Here is a 17,500-nt window from a genome sequence, read left to right as displayed (position 1 = left end):
GGGTTCCTTTCACCAGGAACCTGTGTTCTTCCAGAGAGAACAGTGGCGCACAGTTTTCCAGAATTCCTGCATAACTAAAGGGTGAAGAGTTGAACAGAGTCATTCGAAGTGGTTCGGTGTGAAACGCTTTGTTCTATAGAAACTCACAGAGTCAGAGTTGTGGTGATAGGAACCAGACGTCTGAAGCGTTTAACGGTTCTATGGTGGTTCTGGATGGTAAATAAAGTGTCTATATCTGTGTTGTAGTCATGGCGACGTCTGGTTCCCATCACCACCACTGTAAAGACGTCTGAACCGTTTCACACCGAATCGCTCAAGCCTTGAATTTTGCAGCTTTTATGGATTTCCCCTGTAACTGCGCTGACCGTATCTCACTTGTTTGCTCCCCAGTAAAATGTCTTGTCGAGAACACTGTTTACCTGCCCAGGTGTGTTGGGAGCTGGATGGAAGTGGACATGGCGATAAATGCCAGGTTTTCATGTTGAGGTTACTCTGAGTGTTTCTGCCTATGTGTTGTGCTTGACCCTCTGATTCAGTCCGCGGGGAAGCAGACAAAGACGCTGTCAGTGTTTTCTTCGAGATGGTGACAGCGCTGAGCGGAGACCAGCCTCCGGTAGTCATGGTAATGTGTTCGTTTGGGATTATTTGACTGTACTGGACTTGCACTGTAACTGTGAATTATGAACTAACAGTTGTGCCCTCCGGGTCTTCTCTGTTTTTCAGAGTCATAAAGATCTGAATTTCATTCACGTCAGGCAGGGTGGGCTCTACTGGGTGGCTTCTACAAAGACAAACGCCTCTCCCTTTACCGTCATCGAGTTTCTCAACAGGTGAATAACAGACACCTTCAGGGTTTGTATGCCGCATGCACGTTGCTGCTGTCGGAGCATTTTGATGAACGGTCGATAGAAAAAGTCCAAAGTTTATAACGAATAAAGTCTCCTAGATTTAAAGTTAAAGGAGCGTTCCATCAAAAATTCCTCTAAACTAAACTGGCAGGAAATAAACGGAGTCGTTGAGAGCGGCTCGGTGTGAAATGCGCCGTTCTGGAGAAACTTACTGAGTCAGAACTGTTCCCAGTGGTGCTGATAGGAACCAGACGTCCCCCTCTAAAAGCTTCTCGCTGCCTGATGACTGACGCCTTGTTTTGTGACACGAGAGCAGATTTGAGGCTGGAACGTTCTTTCTTAAATCCATTCATGGCTGAGGGACGCACAAAATCTTAAATCTTGTTGATGCGTCTAATATTTCTCATTTTAAGGTGGTTGTGCTTTATTTTAAGAGTATCCAGGTCATTTCTAGACATTTTTCACTTGTTTTAAGTGCTTTTATTAAGTGAAATGATCTCACTATACTGGTAGACAGCTTTGCTGGTTTCAAGCACAATTCTTACAACAAGCCAAAATACCTGCCACTAAAATCTACTTAAAACAAGTAGGAAATGTCTAGAAAAAAGGTAAATAATCTTGAATCAAGCTTACAACAATCTCAACAGGAGAAATATTGCATTTCTTGGCTATATTTAGAATCATTTTACTTAAGAAGATAACTTTGCAGTGTAGGGCGCTGTGGGGCCAAATAGTCCCTGGGGAGACTTATTATTTCCAGATTTATCAATATTTCACATACAACATTTCATATAAACTCAGAAGACTCGTGTAGGTTCTCTGGTGGTTCTGGATGGTAAATAAAGTGTCTATATCTGTGTTGTAGTCATGGCGACGCCTGGTTCCCATCACCACCACTGTAAAGTCGGCTGTCTGGTTTGCGTGCAGTGAAAATGTTTCAGATCTGCCGTTTTCATGGAAGAGATGATGTCTTGCTGTCTTTGCTGGTGTTAAATGTCTTTCAGGCTTGCAGCTCTGACCAAGGACTACTGCGGCAGTCTGTGCGAGAAATCTGTCCGGATGAACTTTGCTCTGATTTACGAGCTCCTGGATGAGATGGTGGTGAGTGTTAGGCAAACGTTTTTCCATTCATCTTGCAAAAAAATATGTTTATGGCCAAAACTGGTTGCTTCCAGTTGTCTTTTTCCTTTTTCCATTTGTTATTGCCTCACTGGAAGCTCTTTTGGACTATTAGGACTATGGCTACATACAGACAACCTCCACCGATATACTGAAAAACTTCATCCAGACGGAGGCGGTCACCTCCAAGCCCTTCAGTCTGTTTGACCTCAGCAACGTTGGGCTGGTAAGAATGTGCTGCCGTTCTCTTCTAAACCTCTTCACGCTGAAAAAACCTCCAAATACATTCAGTTTACTTGAAATAATCAACAGTGATTGGACCTGGCCCTGTGACCGGAAGGTTACCGGTTCGATCCCCAGCGCCGACAGTCCATGACTGAGGTGACCTTGAGCAAGATTTTAGATCATTTCCATCTTTCTGTTCATCAGTGTTTTCTAAATGCAGTACCCAGCATGCATTATGCAGGTACATCATAGAACCTTTGGTGATCCCTGTGGTGTCAACCAGTCCTGTCTGCCAGTCTAGCCACTGATTTATAGGCTGCGAAATACAACCAAGCAAGCATTAGTGTCAGTTTCGACTCGGCTGTTGAACAGAATCATAAAGAAAGCAGAGATTCTGTCTTTATTTGACAGTAAATGGACACCAGAGACGAGTTTTTTACACTCACAGTCAGAGAAAAGAAGCCAAACGGAAGCAACACATCTACATTAGTATTGTTAAGTGACAAAAATGAGTATTTCAAATAAGCCCACCCCCAAAAATCAACAAACAGGCGTCGTTTTTCAAACCCTCCTTCCACCTTCAAGTTACATCACTAGAAGGTAGTTGTCTTTGTTTAACTCACTGAAGAGACCGGTTGCAGGACCGGTGTAGTTGCGTAAACATGTAGCGATGTAGCGAATCATGTAGCGATGATTGTACTTGCTCACTTTCTTCCGAGCGTCCTTTTAAGGCCCATCCTGTTTTTTTCTGCTGTAGTTCGGAGCGGAGACCCAGCAGAGTAAAGTTGCTCCCAGCACTGCAGCCACTCGCCCCATCATGTCCCATCGCAGCGAACAGGTAGGACCGGCTTTCGTCTTGCTGAAAGAGGTCACATTAACATGAATGATGTTCATGGAGAAGACAGACGCCAGCCAGCCACTTCAGTAAAACCACCTTGTGTCTACACTCACTGTGTACTTTATCAGCTACAGTTACAGACTGTAGTCCATCTGTTACCCTGTTCTTCAGTGGTCAGGACCCCCATGGACCCTCACAGAGCAGGTACTGTTTGGGTGGTGGGTCATTCTCAGCACTGCAGTAACAGTGACGTGGTGGTGGTGTGTTAGTGTGTTGCGCTGGTGCGAGTGGATCAGACACAGCAGTACTGCTGGAGTTTTTAAACACTGTGTCCACTCACTGTCCACTCACTGTCCACTGTACTAGACACTCCTACCTTGTCGGTTCACCTTGTAGATGTAAAGTCAGAGACGACAGCTCATCTGCTGCTGCACAGTTTGTGTTGGTCATCCTCTAGTCCTTTATCAGGGGTCACAGGACGCTGCCTACAGGACGCTGCCCACAGGACGCTGAGGTGTAAAGATTTCTTTACAGAGGTGGTGATAGGAACCAGGGAGCAGCCGTGACTGCAACACTTCATTTACCTTCCAAAACCACCAGTGAACCTACATGTTGTTGTCTGAGTTTTATATGTGATGTTGATGGTAAAATAATTTGCCTCAAAACACCCAGCATGAGCCTCTGCACTGTGCTTTGGATCCAGTTTAATCCAAACTGTTGGATAAAAGTCTGAGGCAAGTTTCTAAAGCAGCTCCTAAAGCTAAAGATCAGTTTCAGAGACCTGTGTTTTCTCAAAAAGATTGATTTTATTTTCAACCCCATTTCCCTCTTCCATTTCTTACTTAATTACGCACAGAATCTCTTGCAGGATGCCCAGCAACTGCCCTGCGATGGCGCTTTGTTGAATTCATTGCAATATAAGCAGTATAATTCCCGAGTGATGCAACCGTCTAAGTTTGTGAGTTCGATCCCTGGTGATGCTGCAACCTCTCTCTGGGTGGGCAGGATGGCCCACCCATCAGTCAGTGTGATGCTGGTCAGCGCAGGCGTTTGTTAGCTGATATATCAGATCTGGCGGTTGGCGCTTTCCTCCGAGCGCGTTCGGCTGTCCCGGGACATTGTGTGAGCAGCAGTTCGATAAGAAGCGGTGGCTGGTTTCGATTAAATTAGAGAGAAAACGTGTAAAAAAAGAAGCAGTATAATGCTTGTCTTGTGTATGTATTTGTGTGTCTGCAGGGCGGAAAGAATGAGATCTTTGTGGACGTGGTGGAGCGGCTCTCTGTGGTTATCGGCTCCAACGTGAGTGCAGCAGGGCGATTTCGTGCCCAGCACTGTCTCTGAGAACCAGACGGAGGCTTCAGCAGTTACTAATCGTGTCTGTCTGCTTATCCTCTTCTCCAGGGCGTTCTGATGAAAGCCGATGTTGAGGGAGAGATCAGGGTAAAATGTTATCTTCCAACGTGTTCAGGTTTGGGAACCAACATGTTTTTAAAATGAAGCACTTGAAGCATCAAATACCAGCGTTATTATGTTATTCTGCCGAGTTTCTCACACCTGTTGTTGTCGTTGTGCAGAGATGAGGATCGGGCTGAATGAGGAGTTCAGTATAGGAAGGTCTCAGCTGAGAGGTAGGAGTGAATGCCCACGAAGCACTGAACTGTTTCTGAGCTCGATCAGGGCTTCATTCATTCATTCATTCATTCATTCATTCATTCATTCAGATTCTCTCTCTGCCAGGTTATGGAACAGCTGTGAGGGTTGATGAGTGCAGTTTCCACCAGGCTGTAAAACTCGATGAATTTGATACTTACAGGATTTTGAAAGTTTGCCCCAGCCAAGGAGAGGTACGTATCAATGTAGTGTTAATAAGCCCCATTTGTATTATATATGTTGTCGCTGTCATGACCAAACCTCTAAATCTCCAAAATAAAGAAGAAATTAAGTGGAAATTAACTGAACATGGTTTTTAAGTAATTCAGGATCATTTTAATCAGGCCATTCATAAAACATTAACTGAAAGCTGCTCTCGGATCTAAACCTTCAGTTTTTGACATAATTTGAATGCATGTGTTGCTCTTTGTTTAGTAAATTTCATGATGAATGGACCAAAAGAAACAGCCCGGAATTACTGGGAATAACGTCTGGTTCCATTGACTTACATTAAAAGTTAAAGTATGTTTTTTTACTGCTCCTATAAAGTTACCACCATTTTGGAGATGCAAGGTTTTGTTCTGACAGCAGCGACATGTATATACGTACACACCGGTCAGGCAGGACATTCTGACCACCTCACTTTATCAGCTCCACTGACCGTATAGCTTCACTCTGTAGTTCTACAGTTACAGACTGTAGTCCATCTGTTTCTCTGATACTCTGTTACCCTGTTCTTCAGTGGTCAGGACCCCCATGGACCCCCACAGAGCAGGTACTATTTGGGTGGTGGGTCATTCTCAGCACTGCAGTAACGCTGACATGGTGGTGGTGGTGTATTAGAGTGTGATGTGCTGGTGCGAGTGGATCAGACACAGCAGTGCTGCTGGAGTTTTTAAACACTGTGTCCACTCACTGTCCACTCTATTAGACACTCCTGCCTTGTCGGTCCACCTTGTAGATGTAAAGTCAGAGACGACAGCTCATCTGCTGCTGCACAGTTTGTGTTGGTCATCCTTTAGTCCTTCATCAGGGGTCACAGGACGCTGCCCACAGGACGTTGCCCACAGGACGCTGCTGGCTGGATGTTTTTGGTTGGTGGACTATTCTCAGTCCAGCAGCGACACTGAGGTGTTAAAAACTCCAGCAGCACTGCTGTGTCTGATCCACTCAGACCAGCGCAACACACACTAACACACCACCACCACGTCAGTGTCACTGCAGTGCTGAGAATGACCCACCACCCAAACAGTACCTGCTCTGTGAGGGTCCATGGGGGTCCTGACCACTGAAGAACAGGGTAACAGAGTATCAGAGAAACAGATGGACTACAGTCTGTAACTGTAGAACTACAGAGTGCAGGGAGAGAAGGAGAGAGAGGGAGAGAGAGACAGAGGGAGAGAGAGGGAGAGCGAGAGAGAAAAGGAGAGCGAGAGAGAGAGAGAGAGAGAGAGAAGGAGAGCGAGAGTGAGTGAGAGAGAGAGAAGGAGAGTGAGAGAGAGCGAGAGAGAGCGAGAGAGAGCGAGCGAGAGCGAGCGAGAGAGAGCGAGCGAGAGAGAGAGAGAGCGAGAGAGAGCGAGAGAGAGCGAGCGAGAGCGAGCGAGAGAGAGCGAGCGAGAGAGAGAGAGAGCGAGAGAGAGCGAGAGAGAGCGAGAGAGAGAGAGAGAGAGAGCGAGCGAGAGAGAGAGCGAGCGAGAGAGAGAGAGAGCGAGCGAGAGAGAGCGAGAGAGAGCGAGAGAGAGCGAGAGAGAGCGAGAGAGAGAGCGAGAGAGAGCGAGAGAGCGAGAGAGAGAGCGAGAGAGAGCGAGAGAGAGCGAGAGAGAGCGAGAGAGAGAGCGAGAGAGAGAGCGAGAGAGAGAGCGAGAGAGCGAGCGAGCGAGAGAGAGAGAGAGCGAGCGAGAGAGAGAGAGAGCGAGCGAGAGAGAGAGAGAGAGAGCAAGAGAGAGAGAGAGAGAGAGAGCGAGAGAGAGCGAGAGAGAGAGCGAGCGAGAGAGCGAGCGAGAGAGAGAGAGAGAGCGAGCGAGCGAGAGAGCGAGCGAGAGAGAGAGAGAGAGCGAGCGAGAGAGAGAGAGAGCGAGCGAGAGAGAGCGAGAGAGAGCGAGAGAGAGCGAGAGAGCGAGAGAGAGAGCGAGAGAGAGAGCGAGAGAGAGAGCGAGAGAGAGAGCGAGAGAGAGCGAGAGAGAGCGAGAGAGAGAGCGAGAGAGCGAGCGAGCGAGAGAGAGCGAGAGAGAGAGAGAGCGAGAGAGAGAGCGAGAGAGAGAGAGAGAGAGAGAGAGAGAGAGAGAGAGAGAGAGCGAGCGAGAGAGAGCGAGAGAGAGAGAGAGCGAGAGAGAGAGAGAGAGAGAGAGAGAGAGAGAGAGAGAGAGAGCGAGAGAGAGAGAGAGAGAGAGAGAGAGAGAGAGAGAGAGAGAGAGCGAGCGAGCGAGAGAGAGCGAGAGAGAGAGAGAGCGAGAGAGAGAGAGAGAGAGAGAGAGAGAGAGAGAGAGAGAGAGAGAGAGCTCTTTCAGTTTTGTAAAGAGCGCGTTATGAAGTGTCAGTTTAACTACATTTCTGTACTGAAATTGAACAAAACCTCTTGTTCAAAAGAATCTGACATCGTGTTTGTTTGTGCTTCAGCAAACTCTGATGCAGTACCAGCTGAGCGACGAGCTGCCCTGCGCGCCGCCGTTCCGCCTCTTCCCCACGGTGGAGAAAGATTACGGGAGCAGGTACACTGACTGTGATCTGCCGCACACTCAGAAATCATCGCTGACGCAGAAGCTTCTGAGAAAAATAGCTTAACATTCACCGTCTGTCCCTGTAGGTTATTAATCTTCCTCAAACTGCGCTGCGACTTGCCCCCCAAAAGGTACAATATACTGCACTGCAAGTGTTTATCGTGCAAATTCAGCTTGAGATGAGCCGTACGACAAAGTTTGTGGGCACGAAAGTTGCCAGAATGTGTTTTGTATGGTTAATTTATTTTGTTCTTACTGAAAGAGTTTAAAGTTCATTCATTTACCGCAGTTTGTCTAATTAAACTCTGTTTTTGCAGCACCGCCCTGAATGTTTCGGTTACTGTGCCCGTCCCAAAGGGTTCTTTAAGGTACACAATTATAACACATCCATATCACCATATCCATCACGTGTCTAAAAAAATGAGACGGCTCACCACACTGAAAAGAAACTCCCTGAACTTGCTTGAATGAAATATGTTACTTAAGTGCAGTTCTGTCTTTTGGTTTACTTGAAATTTGGCAGAAATTTAATTGATGTAATATATTAACGTGGAAATTTGAATGATGTAAATTTAGCCTTTTTTTAATATCTTAAAAAAGCTCGCTATCAAAGCATTTCTGAGCCACCATAAAAAGGGAAACCTCTGTATTATAACATCGCTGTACCTTCATATGCTTTTCTCTGTTCAGTCTGTCCCAGGAGCTGAGCAGTCCTGACCAGACGGCGGAGCTGCAGCTTAAAAATAAGGCCATTCTGTGGTCAATCCCACGATTCCCTGGAGGCGCTCAGCTGTCTGCTCTGTTCAAGGTAACACTGAATACAGTTAATGTAGGGTTTGCTCTGAGCAGCTTAACTGGTAATCTGTAAAAATTCCTCATAAATGTATATGATAATACTTACAATCAATCATTCGGTGTCTACTATGAATTATTCAGTGTCTACTATGAATCATTCAGTATCTACTATGAATTATTCAGTGTCTACTGTGAATCATTCAGTATCTACTATGAATTATTCAGTATCTGCTATGAATTATTCAGTGTCTACTATGAATTATTCAGTGTCTACTGTGAATTATTCAGTATCTACTATGAATTATTCAGTGTCTACTGTGAAACATTCAGTATCTACTATGAATCATTCAGTATCTGCTATGAATTATTCAGTGTCTACTGTGAATCATTCAGTATCTACTATGAATTATTCAGTGTCTACTATGAATTATTCAGTGTCTACTGTGAATTATTCAGTGTCTACTGTGAATCATTCAGTATCTACTATGAATTATTCAGTGTCTACTGTGAATTTTTCCATATTGTCTATGAATTATTCAGTATCTGCCATGAATTTTTCAGCATCTGCTATGAATAATTCAGCGTCTCCTATGAATTATTCAGTATCTACTATGAATTATTCAGTATCTGCTATGAATCATTCAGTGTCTACTATGAATTATTCAGCATCTACTGTAAATTTTTCAGTAACTATTAAATAGTACATTAGTGGTTATGTACTATGAATTATTCAGTAATGGCTATAAAAATAATGTGTAATTTCTGTATTTATGAGAATGCTGGACTGAAATATGGAGACTCGTTCAGACCCTTTAGAGTTGGCTGAGTAGAGTTAAATAGAAATAGTATCTAAAAAGGCATGTTTATGATTCAGACTCGGGGTCTAAAATGGACTGACCTTAAAATGACAGCCATTGGCTCCTATTATAGGAGTATTTTGCGTCTGTGGGATTTCTGTTCTTTTCCGATATTATTCAGTACACATTAGTACTGTCCATTCTAACTGACTGTTGGTACTGAACACTGAAATGCACTCAGACATCCATAATGTTGACCCTGAGTGCTGTTTGTTTGTATAGGTGGAGGTTCCGAGTCTTAGCTCCGCCTCTCTCCTGGAGGTGGGGCCGGTCAGTATGAGCTTTGAGCTGCCCAAACAGACCTGTACGGGACTCCAGATCCGCTTCCTCCGGCTCTCACCGACCCAGCCGGGGATGTCGCAGCGCTGGGTCCGCTACGTCACACACTCCGACTCCTACACCATCCGCATCTGACCAACACGTTCCAGCTTATGACCACACACTGGACTTTTTAGCAGGGGCCCGGTGCTTCTCAGTGCTCGACGGTGAAGGACCGCTGGGACAGTATGTGTTCTGACAGTGTTTGTTTCTTTGTGCTGCAGAGAGTTTACATGTAAAGAATTAAACTGGTTTATTGGACGATTAACAGTAATATTTGATTTCTTCTGACTTTATTTACGGTTTTGTGCTGGGTAGCACAAATATGACCCAGGACCTAATTAACATAGCTCAAATTAAATTTTTTTTAAATAAAAAAAGATTTTTTATAAGCAGTTTTATATGGAATGTTGATTATGGTAAAATAGTGATAAATCTGAAAAAAAAAAAAAAGTTGTCTTCAGGGACTATTTTGCCTCACAGCACCCCAGATGTATCCTTCCACTATGAATGGACTTTAAAAATGTGTTTTACTCCAAAACTTTATCCCAAAACTATTGTCAAACCATGTTTTGGGCATCAGGCCGTAAATTCTTAACCATTTAATGTAAGGATTCTCCGTGAGGGAGCTTTTAGAGGTGGACGTTCGGTTCTTATCACCACCACTGTGAGCAAGTGTATCTAGAACGGAGCGTTTCGCACCAAACCACTCTGAATGACTTTGTTGACATTTTAACCATTTAGTTAAATGTCTGGAATTCCCTTTTAGGTTTGCATGCCAGCGTCTTCTAAGGTCCACGCGGCTTGAAAACTGCCTTTTCCATGTGTAGAGCAAGAAGTCTTTCACGTGGTGAATTAGGCCTAATTTACAGTTGTTTCGAGAGCAGGACTGTGTTCCTTTTTCACTTCCATTTGGGAATGTAGATCTTTCAATGTCCACCAGGTGTAGTCTGCTCTTCTAGTAATGCAGGGCTGGTGGCTTATGGCGCTCCCTAGTGACCTAAATCTTAATATACAGTCCATCTTCAATCTGTGGTCTGCTTTAAAACATGACAGTCAGTCAGTAATCTTCATAAAAATGTTAGTTTGGCGTGCTGACCTCAGAAGATCCAGTTTTAGGGGTTTGTTTGCTTCGTACCTGCTTTCATGTTGATTTCTAAATACTTCCTAACTTCTAAACTTTGGAGAAATTTATAAGGACAGCTTAATGGGACTGTTTACTAATGCTTAAAGGGGAATTCCACCCATTTGTAAAAAATTCAGCCACTGAGATGTTCGTCAGAGGGGTTTGGTGTGAAATGGTTCAGACGACTTTACAGTGGTGCTGATGGGAACCAGGCGTCGCCATGACTACAACACAGATATAGACACTTTATTTACCATCCAGAACCACCAGAGAACCTACACGAGTCTTCTGAGCTTATATGGAATGCTGAAATAGCCTGTGCCCCTTTAAAATAAATGGATTAAAATACGTATAAAAGTCTCACTGAAACAGTTTTAGTGATCATTTCATGTAGGAACTTTCTGTGAGGGAGCTTTTAGAAGGGGACGTCTGGTTCCCATCACCACCACTGTAAAAACAAATATTCACTCCAAACCGCTCTGAATGACTTTCTTAACATCACAATCTTTTAATCGTGTAGAACTTGTGAAAAACGGGTGGATTTTCCCTGGAAATGTGCAATCTTTTGAAGATTTGTTTGCTGGAATCTTTGAAATATCGCTAAACAGAAAGGAAATCAACAGGTGGTTGAGTATGCAGCGGGGCGGGGATATGCAAATATGACGCGCGTGATTGGACGCTCTGCTCAGGAGTGGGCGTGGTCGGCGCTGCGGATGGTGTCAGTTTACGCCGCTTCTACAACTAAACTCACTCCGAAAGCTGAAGCATGGTGAGAGCTCCGCATCACTGAGCGGCTCCAAAACAGAAACACCTACTTTTTTCCAGAGAAGGTTTGAGGGAAACCAGCCATGCATAGTTGCTCTTAGTTTGGGTGAAAAGCTGCGGAAATTCACTCGCTCTAGCTTCAGTTTTCGCCATGGCCGAGCAGCGGCAGCTGGTCGATTTCGACCCGGACTTCGAGCCTCTTTCCCGGCCGCGCTCTTGCACTTGGCCGCTGCCGAGACCGGACCTCAGCGAGCCGGGCGGTTCGAGCACATCCTCCCCGGCGCCTTCGGTGAAGCAGGAGCCGGGCAATGTGGACTTTATCAGCAGCCTGAGCCTGCTGGAAGAGACGGAGGACTACCCGGAGGATGGGAAGGGGTTTGTGCCGTGCAGTGGCTTCCCGTGTCCGGAAGGCTGCGTCCACCAGCAGCCCCAGCAGCCCCAGCAGAGCCCCAGGCTGGTTCAGCAGCCGCAGCAGCAGCAGCAGCAACAGGTGCCTCTTTCCGGGCAGAGGAAGAGCAGCTCTTCGCGTAGAAACGCCTGGGGCAACATGAGCTACGCGGATTTGATCACCAGGGCCATCGAAAGCTCCCCTGAGAAGCGCCTCACCCTGAGTCAGATCTACGAGTGGATGGTGAAGAGTGTGCCTTACTTCAGGGACAAGGGGGACAGCAACAGCTCCGCGGGATGGAAGGTACACATTAAAGAGGAACTCCAGCCAATTTTTCAAAAGTTCCCCATAATTAAATGGTTAAGAGGTAAACAAAGTTCAGTCAGAGTGGTGTGTTGTGAAATGCTCCATTTTTAGAAAAACCTGCAGAGTCAGATCTGTGCGCAGCGGTGGTGGTAGGAACCAGACGTCCGCCTCTAAAAGCCCCCCCCCCCCCACACAGAAAGTTACTGCAGGCAATGGATGTGAACACATTGCCTGATGACTGAGACGCTGTTTTATGTTAGTTTTGAGAAGATTTTGGCCTTAAAATCTGTTCATGGCGGAGGGCTACGTAATATGCAGGGCGTTGTGGGGCAAAATAGTCCCCAAAGACAACTTGTTGGCTATTTTACCATCATTGATATTCCATAGAAAAGCTCGGAAGACTCGTGTTGGCACACTGGTGGTTTTGGATAGTGAACAGAATGTCTATATCTGTGTTGTAGTCATGGCGACCCCTGGTTCCCATCACCACCACTGTAAGGAAATCTGAACCATTTCACGCCAAACCCTCTGGATCTCTCTGTTTACATCTCACACACTGAAATATGCAGACGTTTCGAAAAACTGGTGGGATTTATATTTAAACGCTCGCTCCAGAACAGTGCTTATCCTGGTTTTATGAAAACGAAACCGTAATAATGTAATAATACAAGGAGTTATGAAAGTCAACAGGAGACTAACCGTTCTAACTGTTTAGTGTAGGACGATATAGCGTTATAGATTATATTGTAATACCTGAAGGATGCTGGAATCACTTTGATTCACTTTGACGTTTTAGTTTACAGGAGGGAGCATCACAAGTGATATAGATTATATGGGTTTGTAATAGTCCAGAACTTTCTACAGCGTTCCTATAGGCATCTATTCCTCTGCAGCACAGCACTACACAGGTGTTATAGATATTACTGCAGTAATAGAGGGATTTCTGTATGATTCCTGCTGGATCTAACGAGGGGCACTCACCTTACTTTCGCTTTAGTTTCCCGTACTTTGTATTCCGTATTGTTTACTATAGGGGTGTACACCAGTAAAGCAGATTATGCGGGTTATTACAGCTACAGTGCAATCTGTATATTACACAAGTAATTTAGATGAAATATTAGGGTGGAAAAATGAATTATTTTTAAGCTGAAATCGCAGTTTAACAAAATGCAGTTTTTGAATCACAAGAGCTGCAGTTTATTACAGCCTGCATTATTAAAAATGGGAAATTTGCCCAAATAACTCAGAGCCTGTGAACTGCCTGTAGGAAAGCTAGACCAATTAGATCCAACCAAACCCCCAAGTGTTGCGCCATCAGAACCACAACTTCGCACTCGCGCACACTGTATTCAGGGGTCAAACCTCAAGCCGGAGAATATGATGTATATGGACTTTCTGGTCAAAAAAATAGGGCTGAGCATTAATTTATAGAAAATAATCGCAGTTTTAATTGCAGTTGCAATATTAATGAGAAAATAAGTCTGAAAAACCGCCCTTAGATTTCTGTAGGTTGCCTGGAGGAATCATTTGGGACATTTTAGGAATCATTTGGGACATTTCACTTTACATATGTAAATATTAAGAATTTATATGCACTTTCTATAAGAATATTACAGTAAACTGGGACAATTAATACATATTGCTATAGAGCACAATGCAAGAATCATGCATTATATAGCAATGCGCTTCTGCTCGTTAAATTAGAGCAACTAGTGTGTTTTGCTGTAGGGAACGATTGAAGTGCTATCAGTTCTATACGACAGGAATTTCAATGTGATTCCTATAGGAATCTAAAAAAAAACCCTGGAGCGTTGCCCACAAGAAACATCCCTTAACTTCCGTCCTGTTTGGCTTAAGTGATGTGATTTGCTTTTTCCGTTCATGACAGTCAAGTGTGTTGGATTTGGGTCCAAACCTGAAAGAAGGTCAGTAGATATCCAGGCCTGGGTTGGTGACCACCAGTGTAATGGATAAAGTCCGTCAGCCGTACCTGAACTGAGCCGCACTGGCCGAGCAGCTGTGCCCTTATTGCCCATTGATGCTCAGCAGTGGCTTTAGCTGTATGTCATAGGCCAAGTTACAAGCATAGCTATTAAGAGATTATGAGCTGTAATAACAGTGAGAGATTATTGTGTATATTGTCTAAAATGTCGATGTAATGAGTGCAACTCCTAATAAAAAGGGAGATTGTAAGATAAAATGTCCTTTAGCTACGTAACAAATGAGATAATTAGATTATAAGACATAGTTTTGCTACATGTAACAACAGGGAGGGATTATAACCTGTAATGTTACCTCAGCTGCGTGTTATGAGCTGTAACGTACATGTAATAATGAGCGTAACTGTTAGAGAAAGACAATGTAGGATTACAAACTATAATACTGTCACTGCATGTAATAACAAGTTTATAGCCAGATTATAACCAGTAATGTAATTTAGCTACATGCTATAAGCTGTAATGTACATGTAATAACAACTGAAAGACAATGCGAGGTTATAAGATGTAATACACTTGAGCTATGTTTAGTAACAAGTGAGATAACGAGAGATTACGAAACACAGTTTAGCTTCATGTAATAACAATGAGTGATTATAACCTCTAATGCAATTTAGCTTCATGCTATAAGTTGTAATGTACATGTAATAACAGCTAAAAGCCAATGCGAGGTTATGATGTAATACTCTTTAGCTATGTCTACTAACAAGTGAGATAAAGAGAGATTATAAAACATCATTTATCTAGAAGTAATAACAGCGAGAGATTATAACCTGTAAAGTCATTTGTCGGCATGCAGTGAGATACAGTGTCTGAGAGATTATAACCCTTAATGGCATTTATCTGTGTGTAATGAGCTATAGTATGCATATAATAGCAAATGTAACTGTGGTACTATAGGATGAGAGATTATTAGATATGCTATAATATACCTGCGTGTAGTAGCAGATATTAGAGAGATTATAAGGTATAATTGCGATGCAGTGAGAGGCTATAACCTGTAACGTCCGTGTGCAGTGAGCTGCAGTGAGATTATAATCTAATCTGATCTAGCTTTGTGTGTGGTAACAGTAATGCGTGCAGCTGTTGGTAAAAGGTTGTTGGCCTGCCTTTTGAGAAGTGCTCGTGAAGTCCCCCAGCGGCGCGTGGGTTGGTTTGGGATTTCTGGGACGACAGTCGGGGGGACTACACACGCACACAAGACTCCCCTCAGTGGTGCAGCACGCCGGTCAGTTTCACAGCGTGTGGTCAGCGATCAGTGCGGTTATTAGGTTTGACAGAGAAGTCGTAGCTGGTTTAAAGGGAGATTCATCTGCAGACACGTTTGAGCAGCGAACAACTTCCTCGCTGTGCGCCTGCAAACGGAAGAGTGAGGTTGGCTGAGGTTACGTGTGAATGTCCCAAGCTCACAGTAGGTACAAAGATGTTTCAGTATGAGTAATCCAGGAGAGGAAGGTATGCAGAGGTAGTGTGTGAGTGTGTGAGTGTGTGTGTAAGATTAGAGTTTCAGAAGGTGAGTCAGTTTTAGCAACCTACTTTTAAAATGTTTAACGCCGCGTGTAGACTGCGGCTTCATGCGCTGTAATTACTGTATTTATATCAGTTCCCTTACCTTGTGTTTTCAAAACAGTATGAATCGATATAAATATAAAAGCAGTATTAATATACAGCACTGTGCAAAACCACAGAGCGCAAAGTTACAGTCGAATCTAACAGGAAATTACAGAGCGGCTTCTTAATGTTCTTCGTTTTATTATTCTATGCTTTTTTCCTACTGTTTATAGATCGTACTGTGTGCATTTGGGATTGATTGCATGTAAAAAAAAAAGGATATCTGTCACTTACAAGTGCATAAATATACACACATATTAGCAGCCACCTGGGATTCCATAGCAACGGCCTAGCAGCACCATAGCAACCTCCTGGATATAATAGCGGCAGCCTAGCAGCACCTTAACAGCCACCTGGGACACCATAGCAACAGCTGAGGAATACTTCAACAATCACAGGGAATCCGTAACAATGGCCTAACAACCCCCTGGTTTTCATAGCAGGAGCCCAGCAACGCTTTAGCAACCACCTGAGAGACCATAGCAACAGCCTAGCAACACCTTAGCAATCACATAAGAAACCATTGCAGCAACCAAGCAACACCTCAACAACCACAGGGATTCCATAGCCACAGCCTAGCAGCACCTTAGCAACACCCTGGATATCATAGCAGCAGCCTAGCAACACCTTAACAACCATGGGGGAGACCATAGTGTGTGTGTGTGTGTGTGTGTGTATATATATATATATATATATATATATATATATATATATATATATATATATATATATATATATATATATATATATATATATTATATTCCCTATATGTACCATACATGTAATGTCTATGTGTAATACTATTTGTACTATGCATATGTCAGAATCTAGAATAGAATCTGTATGTGATTATAAAAAGTCCCATATGTATTGTATGTACCTATATGTAATAATATTAGGCCCCATATATATTTATATGTAATGTGTCATATAAGTATTATGCATAGGTACCTTCATGTACTAACATTATGCACCATATTATGTATTATTCATATGTAAGAATCTGTATGGAGTAATAATATGTCCCATATGTATTGCATATAAATATCTACATGTAATAATAACATGCTTCATGTATAGTATGTAGTATATAAATAGCTATATGTAATAATAATGTGTCCAATAAATATTACGCATATGATAGAATCTATATGTAACAATACATGTCTAGTCCCAGTTTTAACCTCTGGAACTAAAACTATATCATTTCACTCTTTTACTTTAAAAAAAAGATGTAAAAATCACTTTGAGAAGTCGGGAGCGTGGCCCAGTGCTCAGACGCTTCTGAAAGTCCTGTGAGATGTGGTCAGTCACGCTGACTATCACAGCCGAGGCCTGCAGTTCCGCCGCGGTTTTACAGCCTGATTTCTCATGAGCTAAATTAAGGCCGGTTTGTTCTGAAGCGCCGCTCTGCCGTCGTTCACCTGTCAGAACTGCAGCGCTTCACACTGGAGGCTTATCGTCGTTCTGCTGTACATTCAGCTCATCACTGCTGTCGGAACAAAACCTCCTGTCTCCAAAACGGGAACTTTACAGGAGAAGGGAAAAACCTGCTTTACCTTTAATGGAAGCCAATGGAACCAGAGTTTTTTTCGGAGCATTTTGTTCCGTTTCTTTTGGTCCGTTCGTCATGAAATTTAAACGCAGTGTGAAGAGACACCGGCATTTTCAAATCATGTCAAAAACTGAAAAACGACAAAAATGGAGATACGAGGTTTTGATCCGACAACAGCATTATATAACTATTTAGATGATACACATACAAAAAGGTGGTTCTTCAAGGGTTCTTTATTAAAGGCAGTGGTTCTATTTGGAACCATGGCTTGTATTTAGATCCATTTCATGATTTAGTACTGCTCTGCATGGTGACATGGTTGTGCAGATTGATGGATACTGTGTTCTATATGGTTCTATATAGAACCTTTTTTAAAATGGTTCTG

General features: G+C 43.5%; 2 protein-coding genes across 2 annotated transcripts in view; both read left to right on the top strand.

The window, feature by feature from the left end:
* Positions 1 to 9,641, top strand: part of ap4m1 (adaptor related protein complex 4 subunit mu 1) — a 10,406-nt gene extending 765 nt beyond the window's left edge. The window contains exons 2-15 of the mRNA XM_017721986.2: positions 537 to 622; positions 724 to 830; positions 1,853 to 1,949; positions 2,083 to 2,193; positions 2,950 to 3,030; positions 4,267 to 4,329; positions 4,432 to 4,498; positions 4,605 to 4,658; positions 4,768 to 4,874; positions 7,297 to 7,388; positions 7,484 to 7,528; positions 7,715 to 7,765; positions 8,088 to 8,205; positions 9,272 to 9,641. Of these exons, the coding sequence (XP_017577475.1) occupies positions 537 to 622; positions 724 to 830; positions 1,853 to 1,949; positions 2,083 to 2,193; positions 2,950 to 3,030; positions 4,267 to 4,329; positions 4,432 to 4,498; positions 4,605 to 4,658; positions 4,768 to 4,874; positions 7,297 to 7,388; positions 7,484 to 7,528; positions 7,715 to 7,765; positions 8,088 to 8,205; positions 9,272 to 9,463 (1,271 nt within the window). The 3' untranslated portion in view covers positions 9,464 to 9,641. The remainder of the gene's footprint in view (positions 1 to 536; positions 623 to 723; positions 831 to 1,852; positions 1,950 to 2,082; positions 2,194 to 2,949; positions 3,031 to 4,266; positions 4,330 to 4,431; positions 4,499 to 4,604; positions 4,659 to 4,767; positions 4,875 to 7,296; positions 7,389 to 7,483; positions 7,529 to 7,714; positions 7,766 to 8,087; positions 8,206 to 9,271) is intronic.
* A 1,154-nt stretch (positions 9,642 to 10,795) lies between these two features.
* foxo1b (forkhead box O1 b) overlaps positions 10,796 to 17,500 on the top strand; it is a 54,965-nt gene continuing 48,260 nt past the window's right edge. The window contains exon 1 of the mRNA XM_017721987.2: positions 10,796 to 11,949. Coding sequence (XP_017577476.1) covers positions 11,410 to 11,949 — 540 coding nt within the window. The 5' untranslated portion in view covers positions 10,796 to 11,409. The remainder of the gene's footprint in view (positions 11,950 to 17,500) is intronic.

This window comes from Pygocentrus nattereri, chromosome 18 (genome assembly GCF_015220715.1).
Source record: "Pygocentrus nattereri isolate fPygNat1 chromosome 18, fPygNat1.pri, whole genome shotgun sequence".
Classification (NCBI taxonomy): domain Eukaryota; kingdom Metazoa; phylum Chordata; class Actinopteri; order Characiformes; family Serrasalmidae; genus Pygocentrus; species Pygocentrus nattereri.
Note: the sequence above shows the minus strand (reverse complement) of the source record. Positions and strands in the feature narration are given on the sequence as shown.